General features: G+C 42.3%; 1 protein-coding gene across 1 annotated transcript in view; it reads right to left on the bottom strand.

The window, feature by feature from the left end:
- Window positions 1–2,385: 2,385 nt before the first annotated feature.
- The window catches only part of LOC129818469 (endoglin-like), a 56,821-nt gene continuing 43,303 nt past the window's right edge, over window positions 2,386–15,903 (bottom strand). Inside the window, exons 7-14 of the mRNA XM_055874388.1 lie at window positions 15,742–15,847; window positions 15,301–15,502; window positions 12,288–12,436; window positions 11,608–11,838; window positions 11,045–11,111; window positions 7,614–7,721; window positions 7,434–7,481; window positions 2,386–7,156 (exon numbers count right to left, since the gene is read on the bottom strand). Coding sequence (XP_055730363.1) covers window positions 7,032–7,156; window positions 7,434–7,481; window positions 7,614–7,721; window positions 11,045–11,111; window positions 11,608–11,838; window positions 12,288–12,436; window positions 15,301–15,502; window positions 15,742–15,847 — 1,036 coding nt within the window. The 3' untranslated portion in view covers window positions 2,386–7,031. The remainder of the gene's footprint in view (window positions 7,157–7,433; window positions 7,482–7,613; window positions 7,722–11,044; window positions 11,112–11,607; window positions 11,839–12,287; window positions 12,437–15,300; window positions 15,503–15,741; window positions 15,848–15,903) is intronic.

The raw sequence follows: 15,903 nt of genomic DNA on the forward strand, positions 1-15,903 counted from the left end.
TAGTAGAGAGAATGATTTATTTCAGCTTTAATTTATTTCATCACATTCCCAGTGGGGCATCACATTCCCAAGTTTATATACACTCAATTGGTATTTGGCAGCATTGACTTTAATTGTTGAATTGTTTAACATAGGTCTAATGTTTCGGGTAGCCTTCCACAAGCTTCCCACAATAAGTTGCGTGAATTGTGGCCCATTCCTCCTGACAGAGCTGGTGTAACTGAGTCAGGTTTGTAGACCTCCTTGCTCGCACATGTTTTTTCAGTTCTGACCACACATTTGCTTCGGGATTAAGGTCAGGGCTTTGTGATGGCCACTCCAATACCTTGACTTTGATGACCTTAAGCCATTTTGGCACAACTTTGGAAGTATGCTTGGGGTCATTGTCCATTTGGATGACCCATTTGTGACCAAGCTTTAACTTCCTGACTGATGTCTTGAGATGTTGCTTCAATATATCCACATAATTTTCCTTCCTCATGAAGTCATCTATTTTGTGAAGTGCACCAGTCCCTCCTGCAGCAAAGCACCCCCATATCATGATGCTGCCACTCCCATGCTTCAAGGTTGGGATGGTGTTTTTCGGCTTGCAAACGTCCCCCTTTTTCCTCCAAACATAACGATGGTTATTATGGCCAAACAGTTATATTTTTGTTTCATCAGACCAGAGGACATTTCTCCAAAAAGTACGATCTTTGTTCCCATGTGCAGTTAGTTGCACACTACTAATCTGGCTTTTTTATGGCGGTTTTGGAGCAGTGGCTTCTTCCTTGCTGAGCGGCCTTTCAGGTTATGTCGATATTGGACTCGTTTTACTGTGGATATAGATACTTTTGCACCTGTTTCCTCCAGCATGTTCACAAGGTCCTTTGTTGTTGTTCTGGGATTGATTTGCACTACGTTCATTTCTAGGAGACAGAACGCGTCTCATTCCTGAGCTGTATGACGGCTGTGTGGTCCCATGATGTTTATACTTGCATACTATTGTTTGTACAGATGAACGTGGTACCTTCAAGCGTTTGTAAATTGCTCCCAAGGATAAACCAGACTTGTGTAGGTCTACAAGTTTTTTTCTGATGTCTTGGCTGATTTCTTTTCATTTTCCCATGATGTCAAGCAAAGAGGCACTGAGTTTGAAGGTAGGCCTTGAAATACATCCACAGGTACACCTCTAAATGACACAAATGATGTCAATTAGCTATCAGAAGCTTCTAAAGCCATGACATACTTTTCTGGAATTTTCCAAGCTGTTTAAAGGCACAGTCAATTTAGTGTATGTAAACTTCTGACCCACTGGAATTGTGATACAGTGAATTATAAGTGAAATAATCTGTCTGTAAACAATTGTTGGAAAAATTACTTGGGTCGTGCACAAAGTAGATGTGCTATCGACTTTCCTTAAACTATAGTTTGTTAACAAGATATTTGTGGAGTGGTTGAAAAACGAGTTTTAATGACTCCAACCTAAGTGTATGTAAACTTCCGACTTCAACTGTAGGTGTGTGCCTTTCCAAATTATGTCCAATCAATTGAATTTACCACAGGTGGACTCCAATAAAGTTGTAGAAACATCTCAAGGATGATCAATGGAAACAGGATACACCTGATCTTATCTTCGAGTCTCATAGCAAAGGGTCTGAATACTTAAGGTATTTCTGTTTTTTAGGTTTAACACATTTGCAAATATTTCTAAAAACGAGTGTTCTCTTTGTCATTATGGGGTATTGTGTGTAGATTTAAGAGATTTTTATTTTATTTTATCAATTTTAGAATAAGGCTGTAACATAACATAATGTGGAAAAAGGGAAGGGGTCTGAATACTTTCCGAATGCACTGCATATTATAGGCAGTTAATCTGTCCATAGACATGCTCAAATAAGCAGTATGAATGTATACTTTGACATACAGTAATAAGGGTGTGCTATATCTCATGTAATGCTGACCTTCAACAGCACGGGGGTGGAAAAGTGAACTTTGCAATTTACGGACAGCACGAATCCTTGAAAACCAAATTAATCATTGTGTGCTACTTAGGAATACACAAATTCCAACTGCTCTAGTTTAAAAACACATTGTTCCTTTCTTCCCATGATCGGAAGTGATTAATTGAAGACTAAAAGCATGCTGCTGCTGGCTGACTTCATGTGTGATGCTCCCTGCCTTGCCTGTGAAAGTGCACGGCCCAGCTTGCTAGCCTATATTATAATTGCTCTCTGATACTATGTGTCTAACATTGTTGGAGACCCAATATATAGCAGTGGCTTGAGTCTCACAGCAGCTATGTTGTGTCTTCAACCCTGTTCTTACATTCTTACATGTAATGCAGCAAGGGAATCATAATACTGTAGATCTGAAGATATGACAATAAGAGTCACAAACAATTCCTTTGGTTTATTCATTTTATTAAGATGTTTGATACACAAATCATATATACATTTTTCAAAAGACAACATACACATACATATGGTATAATTTGAGTTTGTTCAATGCGCCTTAAAAGGAAATATGGATTTCCCTGTGCCACGAGAACAATGCATTTTTTTTATTTTAATTGGAGCAGCCATTTTGTTAAGATGACAGACTCTAACAACGTTAACAATCCTGAGACGTGACATTCTGTGTAGAGAAATACATTAAACACAAGTGCATCCAAGCTCCGTTATCTAAGGCCTTATTTCTAAAACAGCAGCCCAGTACAGATCACTATGAGGAAAAGGACTTTATGTCACTGCTTTCGTTTCAGAATAATTTTTATTACATAAAAAGGTATTCCTGTGAATAAAATTCCTGTGGAGGGAACTGTGTGTGTGTGTGTGTGGGGGGGGGCGGGGTGACCTAATGGTTAACTAGGGTTCAGATACAGTACTTGGCCACTTCATTCTCCCTCTCTCTCCAGAGGAGTTTTAATGTATTCAGGTTTTATGAATTCTATTAGTTACAAAATATGTGACCGACTACCTCGATTCGATCTTTTGTAGCAACATTTGAAATGGTGGTTTTACATTGGATAAAAGCAGAGACTCAGATGTACAAAATTGAAAATCATACACCATGGTTGAGGAAAATGGGAAAGTAATTATTTGCAAGTTGATAAACTAGTAACCACACTTTTGAGAAAATGGTCCTTGAATGTTTTGATACAATGTATAATAGCTGAAAATGTAGCTAGACTCTTAACCGCACACATGGATGAACGCTTCATGGCAGACTAGAACCCCTTTATTTCCGTTTTGTTTGTACAGCTTGTTTGGCTTGCGTTGTGTCAAGTCACTCTGGTTCACACTGACCATTTGCAGAAAGTAGTGTATCACAACTTTTTTCAACTGATCTTTGTTGATAGCGCCTGCTAAATTCAGGGCAGAAATGATGTGGAAAGCAGTAGCATATTATGTCATAAAACTAAAAAAATAATCAGCTTGTTTGAATGACTACCATTGCATGTGATCACAGAAATACTGGATGACATTTTGCTCCCCCACATAGACCTTGTTTATTTGGGAGCATCCTATCCTGAGAACTGCGTTGAGTTGATCACTCAATAACAAAGATTCCCTCTCCTTTCTGGATTGAAATAAAGACACCTTCCCAATAGACACACACTCTCAGATGCACGTACGCTGTCTTAAACACACATACACCATGTCTATCATTGTGAGAACAGAGAAACGGGCAGAGTGTGGAAGATTGCTTGGTGCGTGTGCATCTCTGAGCAGAGGAAGTCAGAGCCAGAGGTCGTGCAGGAATCTGCTGGGTTAATGACTGGATTAACTGACGGCCCATCTGATTTACCCTGTGTTCTGTCAGTATTCACAAAGAGCCTAGCTGTCACTGACTGTCTGATACTACACCTCTCCCTCAATCCACTGTTGCTTGCCTGTTTGGAGGTTCAGCTCAAGGGGACGCCACTCATACACTGACTGTCATGAGTTAAAGGTGTTGGCACACAATGGCTGCTGTGCATCAGGTGGGTGCTGCATATTGGTGGTGGATGAGGTTAGTTTCTGTACACCCCAAAAGATTAAGTGCTGCTGGGACCTAGTCCACAGTATGACAAATGGAATGCATCAGCCTATCACACCAGTACAGAGTATCTCGAATCAGAGAAGATTAGCTTTGTTATTGTATGGTAGGGGGCTTAGGGTGAGGGTAAAGTTGAACGGAATAAGTTAGAGCAACAATAACTGTTTACATAACACCAGTAATGTGGGCTCTGGAGTTTGGATTTAGCGACTTGATGGTAGTTTTAATGATGTTTATAGAAATTAATAACAAAACAAATCATACAATTTAAACTGGAATATAGAAAGTATAAATCAATGGCCATCTGGTTACAAATGAATACAAGTAAAAAACTGCATTTAGTAATAGGGAATAGTCCTAGTTCTTTGGAACATATGGAGAATAACACAGAAGCTATGGAATTTATAAAATAAGAATATAAGAAACAACTCTCCTACAAAATAAACTGCATTGACATTACATATAGAATTAACTCCTCATATTACACAAATACTCAAGTGGCAATTTCTAATGTTTTCCTCTGAGTGTACACATCTTAGAGTACATTCACACACACACACACACATGCTTGTATGCACAAACACACACACACATATGCACACTTGCATGCATGCACTCACTCGTGCATATGCACAGAAACACACACACAACGCATTAATAGCTACATAATTTTAAAAATAAAATGTAAAAAACACGTTGGGGCATTAAAAACACAATGTTGGGTTGAGGAAGCTCACTTGGTTTTAAGATCGCTGCTTTTGGTGATGGTATCAAAACAAATTAATTACGAATGAATTATTAACTGCTTAACAAATATAGATTAGACTCTGTGTTTCTGTACATTGGCATACTGAACTATAAAATAACTAGTACAATCATTACAATAACATTTTAATTATATACTGTATACTTATGGTACAGTATTGCTATCTCTTTAGGAGATACGGCTGAATGGAATGTTTGAAGGGAATATCACAGGGGTATCACTTTATACCCAGCAGGTCATAACCACAAGGCTTTACTTTGTATTGTGAGAGCAATTTCAAAGAGGTAAAAACAAGGCAATACAATCAAAATACATTTACATTTGTACACTTACACATAGAACGGGTTTGCACTTACGATTCAATCTATCTGATTTCCATTTTCCTTGGCACTTGACATAAATAATTTCACCCTAAATTACAATAATGCCTCAGTTTTTCCTGAGTTCAATCATTTTGATTTTCAAACTTCATCTTTAAAAATGTAGCGCAATTTCTTTGGTAACAACTTTTGCTTTAGTGTTGACTTTGGTTTGCATTGCAAAAAGTGAAATGTGTATCTAGACATAATACAATTTGAGATAAATATTATATATTTTTTTAATTACCATAAAACCAACTCTTTGCTAAGGCTCAAGTACACTACATGACCAAAAGTATGTGGACACCTGCTCGTTTAACATCTCCTTCCAAATTTATGGGCATTAATATGGAGTTGGTCCCCCCTTTGCTGCTATAACATAATCCACTCTTCTGTGAAGGCTTTCCACTAGATGCTGGAACATTGCTGCAGGGACTTACTTCCATTCAGCCACAAAAGCATTCGTGAGGTCGGACACTGATGTTGGGCGATTTAGGCCTGGCTCGCAATCGGTGTGACAATTGATCGTTTCCACTGAGCATATCCACTGCTCCGGAGTCCAATGGCGGCGATCTTTACAACACTCCATCCGATGCTTGACATGGCGCATGGTGAGTTTAGGATTGTGTGCAGCTGCTCGGCCATTTCATGAAGCTCCAGACAAACAGTTATTGTGCTGACGTTACTTCCAGAGGAGGTTTGGAATTCTGTGTGAGTGTTGCAACCTAGGACAGACGATTTTAACGTGCTACGCGCTTCAGCACTCGGTGATCCCGTTCTGTGAGCTTGTGTGGTCTACTACTTCGCGGCTGAGCCGTTGTTGATCCTAGACGTTTTCACTTCACAATAACAGCACTTATTCTACTGCCAATTTTTGTCTATGGAGATTGCATGGCTGTGTGCTCAAATGTATACACCTGTCAGCAACGGTGTGGCTGAAATGGCCGAATCCACTAATTTGAAAGGGTGTCCACATACTTTTGTATACATAGTGAAACATTTGACTTGCAAGAAATGTTTTGTTATAAATTCTGCTTGTATGTAAGAGATGGCTCTGAGCAAAACAATATGATGTAACTCAAGTGAAATGGAATGAAAGAGAAAATTGTTTTTATTTATCTCACTAGCTCACCAGAAGAAGCCATTGTCAAGCTTATGCTTAACAATCCGATATCTACATAAATTAAGAGGTAGCCTTTTCCCAATCTTTCCTAAATCCCATGAATACAGATTCCCCTTGGTGTTGGAAGAGAACATGGGATATTCTAGCTTTTTACTGTCTGAAATTTTTAAATCTGACATGGTGTCTTCCAGCCACCCATATACAGTAATACAAATTTTAATTCAAACTACAGTCAACGTCAAAGAACGGATGTCAGTCCAGAATATATCTCTAAATTGCCTGGAAAAAGGGGCCTTGACATTTCCTATCACAACAATTGTGGATGTTGAGAGCCAAAACAGTTTATCTAATAATGTTTTTAAAGTAAATCTTTTGTCTTTTTCCCCCCCCTGACTCACTCTTATTGTGCCGCCATCAGAGAGGCACAATTCATTGAAAAGAATGCAGTGAATTTCCTGTTAGTTCTTGGGGATATGCTTTGTTTTTCCTGTTGCTGGGAGCCAGGGCATTTTCTCCCCCACCCTCTCCGACTTCCGGTCTGGAACGTTTGCTGGGAGGCCGGAGAGGAGGGTGTTAGGAGCCTGGACTAGACTACAGCTGTTCCTCCCCGACCTAACCCCCCCTCAGGTTGGTGAGGAAGGGTGCGTGATGGGGTGTGACTAAAGAGAGGGGGTAATGCTTTCTTAAGCATTGTGAAAGAGCAACCAAATAGCATGGAGCCCCCTCAGTGTGACGGAGAGGGGGGACGGTGTTGGTGATGGTGTCATGCCATGCTGCTTGTTGGCGTGCTTTGAGTGCTGCCAATGCTGGCATTGGCACTACTGTTCTCAGAGGGGGAGGGGTTGTTGGAGACAGGTTGCCGTTTGCTGGTCAGAGAGCAAGGACATCCTGGAGAGAAAGGACAATTTTTTGATTTATGTTAACCAATTTATCAAACTCAATTTCAGCTTGCAAACCAACTGCTTCTGGGATAATAAAGACTGATTGACTGGTTGGTTGGTTGTTTGAGGGATAGTGATCATGAGAAAGATCAGAAAAGGAGGAGGAGACAGGTTTACCTCATCCACATGGTTTGCCTACTTTACTATTCCCCCTTCAAGGAAAATAGAAATCTATACATTTAACTGGGACTGGCATCAACCAGAAACAGTGACTAGCATCTTACTCGAGAGGTTCGCAGTAGTCGACCCTACATCCAGTCCGGTGGGGTATCCTAGATCCCATAAAACAAAATAATACTGTTTTAAAATTAAGTTTGAATGAAAAGGGAAATAGACCTCGAAAAACCCTTTTGTATGGTATGTAAATGTAACACCACAAAAGAGATAGTGGGACTCCGACTCACCTGTGCGGATCTTGATGAACCACAGAGCTCCGATGAGCAGAACTCCGATCAGGAAGCCTCCAAAGGCGATGCCCAGCACGGCTGACAGACCAAAGTCAATACACGCCACTAGAACACACAGGAGAAACACATGAATGCATGTCTCACATTGAGGTGTTTAGTAGAATTGTTGGATATCCATGGATATCAGTGGAATCACTGAGAGATTATTCCTCCTATGATATCCTCATTTCCAGCACACAACCAGTTAACATTACAAGCTCATGAATTTTTCTTTGTCTCAAGCACATTGCACAATTGAGGCCAAATCTGTTTGTGGAAACAAATGTTTAACACTGTTGTGATGAAGTTCTGGCTCTCTCATCATGTGAATTTAAGTTTGTGGCCACACTGCTTGGCCCTGGCAGTGCCCCCTGGGCAGCCTGTGTGTGGCATTGTCCCACACAAGCTGTTCCAGCATTTACAGACGTAGGAGCAAACAAAACAACTCTTAAGCCAACGGCTGAGGCAAAATTGCTCTCCATCGACGGAACTCTCAAATCAGCTTTGCTGAAAACAGGCTCTGGCCATGTGCTGCTAGCTCTGGCACTGACACAGGCCTCTGACACACACACACACACACACACACACACACACACACACACACACACACACACACACACACACACACACAAACACGTGTGCATCCAAGCACGCGAGCATACATGCACAAATGTATGCACACGAAGACACACACACACAAGTTCCCCAGCTTCTGCTACTTCCCTAATGGAAATCTCCAACATGGATCCTGAGAATTTGGGAGGAAGCTAATCATCAGTCCTCTGGGCAGGAGCCATCCTGTGTCTTAACATTGACTGAATATATGAACGGACAAAGCCATCAATCACGTGACACCATACATTCCTATGTAAAGACTCAATAGCTAATTGAAGTCAAATTAAGTCAAATTAAATGTTCACATAACATGTACAGTTTGAGCTACTCCAATCCAGTATCCTTGGGATGTCCTTAACCCATTGAAGTTTTAAAATGGTTAAGGGTTAAGGTTAAGTTATAGTTAAGGTTAGTGTAAGAGTTAGAAGGGTAGGGACGTCACAAGGATCCCCAATAGCACTGACCCTCCAGGAAGTGACTTTGCAGGCTGGCTCAGTGCTGGCCCCTCTCATTGAGTAACTCAAGTTGAATGCCGACCGGGGGTACTGCAGGCTGCCATTAGCAACTCAATTATCCTTACGTTCTTCTGCGTGCGGACATACATTTGGTGTATTTGCGGATATATATTTGGTGTATTTGAGCAGTTATTGGTTGTCTTCAGTTTCTATTTTATTTACAAGAAGATTGACCAGATTGCCATTTTTCCATTCACTATAGTAGGGGATCCTGTTTTCTAACAATGCCTGCAGTACCGCGGTCAGCCTTGAACTTCCATGGCTTCAATGACAGTCATTCTCCCCTGTGCTTTACACTAGGCCCAGCACTACACTAGGCTCTCTCTTTTCTTGAAGGACAGGAAAGACATGATGCAGGAAGGATGAGGGCCTGCATTCTGTTTGTTTGGCTGCACCGCTTGCCTGTTAATATTGCTATTGATGGTTTCCATGGATTAATCTATAAGAATAATAAAGATAATTCATCCCCTCACCCTATTAAAATACATCACTGCTCTGCTGTCACAACATAATGAAATGCTCGTGTACCATCATAATGAATCTAATGTTGGCTACATCCTTCGATTAAATCTCATGAATTAGATTGTAAGTGATTAAAGTAATCTTTATAGGAGGGGAATTATCTACTACCAGCATTACCGACTCAACGGCCCTGTCCCAGTCCATGTCTAAACAGAAGCCTGTTTTAAAGTATTTTTTACATTTGTTTTCCAGAATGGGCCGAAAAGCAAACAGGGACAGGAAGTAGAAGCTGCGTCGCAGGTGGGGTGGAGGGGACGGACAGCAGCAGGCCTGCACTACGACACTACGACTCCCAAGAGTCCTCTGGGGGACAGCTACCAAACAGGAAGGACAGCCGAGGGGAAGCCATATCCTGGCCAATCAAAACAGGCGAGGCCCCTAGCAGCAGCTAGCAGCAGTCAGCCGGCCTCAACTGAGCTCCAATTCTCTGGACAGAATTCTGAAGAAGAAGTGAGTGGAACTGACTACATGACCAATTCAGAGAGCCCATAGAGTTGGTTGGTTCCAGTTGTTTGGTGTGTGCACTGTGTGGGCAGGCATGGATGAAAGTAGCGCTGAGGTCAATGAGGAGTTGCCTGAAGTTTAATGGGAGAAAACGTTGATCCCTTGCCACGGATTCCCTATCATCCGCCATCACAGCAAGTCCCTGAGTCCCTCCACACACTCACATGACCTTTCCTTGACATGGGGACCATAATGGGTTGGCTGACAAAACAGGGACACAATAACAAAAATGAGCAGTGAGGGCCTGGCAGCATCAGCCTAAAACACCAACATCAGCTGATGATCCAACCTGTATCCTCTTCTACTGTGTGAGGAAATTGCACGAAAAAATAAGTTGTTGGCCAAATTTGGGGAGCTGTGTGGTAAGCCAAAACATGAACCTGAAGTTTGTCGTCTTTTCTTTTCCTTTTTGCAAAAAAATTATGGGCTTCCCTTCTGGGCTTACAGCGGTTGAGGAATGCGATATTTGTTCCTGACTCATCTGCCCGGAGATTGTCCTCCCCTTTGAAGAGTAACACCTTCCCCCTTTTGTGTTCAGGGCCTCTGTCTCTGACAATAGCGCCAGCCCCGGGGCCCGTGTTTGGACAGACGGCCCAGCAGCCAGACCTCGGACACAATGGATCCCCCCCGAGGGTCATTACTGGCTGATTGTGGCCACAAGGTCAGGCTGCAGGCCTTCCTAAGGAGGAGGCCCCACCTCACATCCCCTCCACGACCTGTCTCTCTCTGTATATCCTGACCTCATCATCGGCATGATGATGGGCCCAACGTTGGAGTGGAGCTTGATGGTAGGCAGTACAACCGAGATGGACAGACAAGCCAGCCAGCCTCTGCTGTGGCCAGAATGAAATGGATGATTGAACGTTCCGATAGAGGAATTCTTGAGGGTTGAGGAGGACAATGCGGTGTCTCTCCTACTGTTGCATTTGACAGCAGTGTTATTGGTGATTTCATTTGACAATCTTTATTTTTTTAAGGAAAAACGATGGCGCAGCATAGGGGAAGTTAGGGATATCTCAACGACAGAGAAGAGTCGTGTTTTAAAATACACCCAAATATGAATTTATAAATCTTGTTTAGGGCTAACAATGGGATTATCATGTGTACTGTAAATGTTACCTGATGCCAAAACTGATAAGAGAAAAATGAAGGACGGGGTTGCCAGAAGGACAAACTACAGTACAACAACAGAGCTGGAAGGCTTTAAAACTTTGCAGTTAAAACTGAACTCACTTGGTGGTGGGATGTATGTCTGGGTGACCTCCAAGTTCCTCTTCACTCTTCCTCCATCTCCACATTTCTACAAGACATTACCAAAAGAGAGAGTGATATAAACCGATCATTAAGTGTACTTTGTTGGCAAAGATACAAATAATTACTAAGGTAAACTCGAAACACCAAAAATGCCTTGATGATGAAGTGAAAGTTCACTGGAGATTTGGTTTGTTGACTAATCTACAGCTTAGAATTAACATAGTTTAGTTAAACATGCTGGTACACACTATTACTTTAAGAATCTACTCTGCTTATGATATTTCACATTCAGTCTAACTCTAAAAGTACACGTACTAGAAGCATAGCTACTGTTATGATGTTGAAACAAATGTGTCAGAGAAAAACCTAAGATTTAATGAATAAATGCTCAATAGAAACATCTATTTGGATCTTTCGGCCCACCATTGTTATTATTAAAGAAAAGATACAAAAATAAATGACAGCAAAATATTGTGTCCTATAAGTCAATAAAGCAATACCCCTCTTTCCCCCCGCCACCCATATCTCCTCCACCTACATACCTCGCTGAAGCAGAGTTTGACGAAGCACTCCAGGTCCCAGCTAGTGGAGGCCAGGTCTTGGAGCAGCTCTAAGGAGAAGCTAACCCTGGTACTGTTGGGGCACACGGTGGAAGAGCATTCCTCTGGCCTGAAGGGCATGTCCCTCACCACCGGGCAAGAGCCCTTGGAGCGCACCGAGCAGTTGATCACCTTGATGGTCAGGACAATCTCCCCCAGTGTCCGCCCTGAGATCTGGAGAGGAGAGGGATGTAAAGTGAGGATAGGAATGATTGGAGTCCTGGAAATGTTTGCATACACTAAAGTACGGGTGTTGTTTTGTAGCGTAGAGCAGGCCTGGTGGAAGATGTTGGTGGATGTATTTGCTGGTGGATGTATTTGTTGGTGGTTGTATTTGCTCCCATATCTGTATATGGTCACGCTCTATCATGCATGTTGTTATATACTGTACATAAATGGTACGATACTATCAAAATTATTCTCTAACAGGTTCTGTCTCAAACATGAATACCTGTCTAGCTTGCCATACTATGGAAGAGATGTTTGCTCTCTGTGTTAGGAGTCGTGCAGTTGTGAAGATGTGCAGGGCTTAGGGGGTGAGAATGTGGGCACGGCGGAGGAACTGGGAGTGGATTACTGAGAGCGGGAGGGTGCTAGAGTGAAATAAATAAAAGGGCTCTCACCTCTGCGTAGATCCTCTTGTCGCTCTGCACCTTGGTGTTGGGGTCCAGAGGGGAGCGATAGTCTGGAGAGGTGTACAGTTGCATGAGCAGAGGCATCTGAGGGGGGCTAGGGGGCGATGGGGTTGTCTTGGTTGGTGCAGCCTCTTTGACTGAGACAGAAAGACACAAAAATCACCCAACAGTAAGAATCCATTTGTACAGGATACTACAGGATTGGTGCACCATATAGATTATTTGAACTGATTAGTTAATAAACACCCTAACCCTAAATAATAATAATGTTGGCTAAGCAAGACAGTCTAGTACAGGGCTAGTCTAGTACAGGAGCCAGTCTAGTACAGGAGCTAGTCTAGTACAGGGCTAGTCTAGTACGAGAGCTAGTCTAGTACAGGTCTAGTCTAGTAGAGAGCTAGTCTAATACAGGAGCTAGTCTAGTACAGAGCTAGTCTAGTACAGAGCTAGTCTAGTACAGGAGCTAGTCTAGTACAGGAGCTAGTCTAGTACAGGAGTCAGTCTAGTACAGAGCTAGTCTAGTACAGGAGCCAGTCTACTACAGGAGCTAGTCTAGTACAGAGCTAGTCTAGTACAGAGCTATTCTACTACAGGAGCTAGTCTAGTACAGAAGCTAGTCTACTGCAGGAGCTAGTCTAGTACAGGAGCCAGTCTACTACAGGAGCTAGTCTAGTACAGAGCTAGTCTAGTACAGAGCTAGTCTACTACAGGAGCTAGTCTAGTACAGTAGCCAGTCTACTACAGGAGCTAGTCTACTACAGGAGCTAGTCTAGTACAGAGCTAGTCTACTACAGGAGCTAGTCTAGTACAGCAGCTAGTCTACTACAGGAGCTAGTCTACTACAGGAGCTAGTCTACTACAGGAGCTAGTCTAGTACAGGAGCTAGTCTACTACAGGAGCTAGTCTAGTACAGGAGCTAGTCTACTACAGGAGCCAGTCTAGTACAGAGCTAGTCTAGTACAGGAGCTAGTCTACTACAGGAGCTAGTCTAGTACAGGAGCTAGTCTACTACAGGAGCTAGTCTAGTACAGGAGCTAGTCTACTACAGGAGCCAGTCTAGTACAGAGCTAGTCTAGTACACGAGCTAGTTTACTACAGGAGCTAGCTGGCAACAATGTCATACTGTTAGCTACCAATTACTGAGAGAGCTTACTAAAGCATATTTTTATTGCAGTTTTGCACCATTATACCAAACAACAATATGAGCAGTTATGTTCTTGTAGAACTGGTCACTCTAGCAATCTTTAAATCATACCACAGATTTTCAATTGGATTGAGGTCTGAGCTTTGACTAGACCATTCCAAGACATTTAAATGTTTCCTCTTAAACCACTCGAGTGTACGCTTAGGGTCATTGTCCTGCTGGAAGGTGAACCTCTTTCCCAGTCTCAAATCTCTGGAAGACTGAAACAGGTTTCCATCAAGAATTTCCCTGTCATTAGCGCCATCCATCATTCCTTCAATTCTGACCAGTTTCATAGTCCCTACCGATGAAAAACATCCCCACAGCATGATGCTGCCACCACTATGCTTCACTGTGGGGATGGTATTCTCGGGGTGATGATAGGTGTTGGGTTTGCGCCGGACATAGAGTTTTCTTTGATGGCCAAAAAGCTACATTTTACCTTCTTCCATATGTTTGGGAGTCTCCCATATGCCTTTTGGCGAGTGTTTGCTTGTTTTTTTCTTTAAGCAATGGCTTTTTTCTGGACACTCTTCTGTAAAGCCCAGCTCTGTGGAGTGTACGGCTTAAAGTGGTCCCATGGACAGACACTCAGATCTCTGCTATGGAGCTTTGCAGCTCCTTCAGGGTTATCTTTGGTCTCTTTGTGTCACGTTCCTGACCGGTTTTCTGTTATTTTGTATGTGTTTGACGGTCAGGGCGTGAGTTTGGGTGGGTAGTCTATGTTGTGTGTTTCTATGTTTGTTAAGGGTGACCTGATATGGCTCAATTAGAGGCAGGTGGTTTTCATTTCCTCTGATTGAGAGCCATATTAAGGTAGGTGTTTTCACACTGTTTGTTTGTGGGTGGTTGTCTCCTGTGTCTGTGTCTATGTCTATGTACGTTGCGCCACACGGGACTGTTTTCGGTTTGTTTGTTCGTTTGTTCGGTTTATGTAGTCTGTTCCTGTTTCATGCGTTCTTCGTGTCATGTAAGTTCTTATGTTCAGGTGCGTCTACGTCGTTTATTTTTTTTTGTAGTTAATCAAGTATAGTTCGTTTTGTGTCTTGTTTAAATAAATAATATGTCATCATACCTCGCTGCACATTGGTCTTCTGATCCCTCTCTCCTCGTCCGAGGAGGAGGAAGAGCTAGAGAATCGTTACACTTTGTTGCCTCTGATTAATGCCCTCCTTGCCTGGTCCGTGAGTTTTGGTGGGCAGCCCTCTCTTGGCAGGTTTGTTGTAGTGCCATATTCTTTCAATTTTTTAAATAATGAATTTAATGGTGCTCCATGGGATGTTCAAAGTTTCTGATAATTTGTTATAACCCAACCCTGATCTGTACTATCCACAACTTTGTCCCTGACCTGTTTGGAGAGTGCCTTGGTCTTCATGGTGCCGCTTGCTTTGATAGTGCCCCTTACTTAGTGGTGTTGCAGATTCTGGGGCCTTTCAGAACAGGTGTATATATACGGATATCATGTGACAGAACATGTGACACTTAGATTGCACACAAGTGGACTTTATTTAACTAATTATGTGACTTCTGAAGGTAATTGGTTGCACCAGATCTTATTTAGGGGCTTCATAGCAAAGGGGGTGAATACTGTACATATGCACGCACCCCTTTTCCGTTTCTTTTAAACAAGCCCTTTTTCATTTCACTTCACCAATTTGGACGATTTTGTGTATGTCCATTACATGTCCATTACATGAAATCCAACTAAAAATAGATTTAAATTACAGGTTGTGATGCAACAAAATAGGAAAAACGCCAAAGTGGATGAATGCTTTTGCAAAGCACTGTATGCTCACTGTGTCTCTAGCTGTATCTTACCTGAAGTGTGGTCCTTATTCCCTAGGACCAGTGTGATCATGGTGCCATTGGTTCGGATCTCAGAGTAGCTGGTAATGGTACTGGCTCTGAAATGGTCCAAGGCCTTCTTCTGTACAGCATCAGCACTGTCTGTGGAGATGTTGATAGTGGGAGGGATCTGATGCATCATGCTGGTGGCAGCAAGCATGATCACGTTGTTGGACTGAGCGAGAAAGAGAGAGAGGGAAAGAGAGATCAAATGAACCATATATAGTAGAGAGTATTTTTCCATTTCTATAGGACAACTTTGTCAGTCACAGAGAATAATTCAAGTTATGCATGCATAACTGGGCATGAAATGAACACCAGAAAAATGCAGGTAACATATCTGAGTCATTAGTGATTCAGTTTCAGACATTGATACTACAATTTAGCCAGCAGTAGATGTTGTCCAGTGCTTACACTGAAGCTGGTGTGCTTTGGGTCATGGATGCTCCACATGGTACCCTGAGGTCCTCTTAGGAACAGACTGATCTGCCTCTCACTGATGACTTGCACAGAGACATGGCTGGAAGAATAAAATAGTATGTTACTTTACAGTTCAAGAGCACCAACACACATTAC

Source organism: Salvelinus fontinalis, chromosome 21, assembly GCF_029448725.1.
Source record: "Salvelinus fontinalis isolate EN_2023a chromosome 21, ASM2944872v1, whole genome shotgun sequence".
NCBI lineage: Eukaryota > Metazoa > Chordata > Actinopteri > Salmoniformes > Salmonidae > Salvelinus > Salvelinus fontinalis.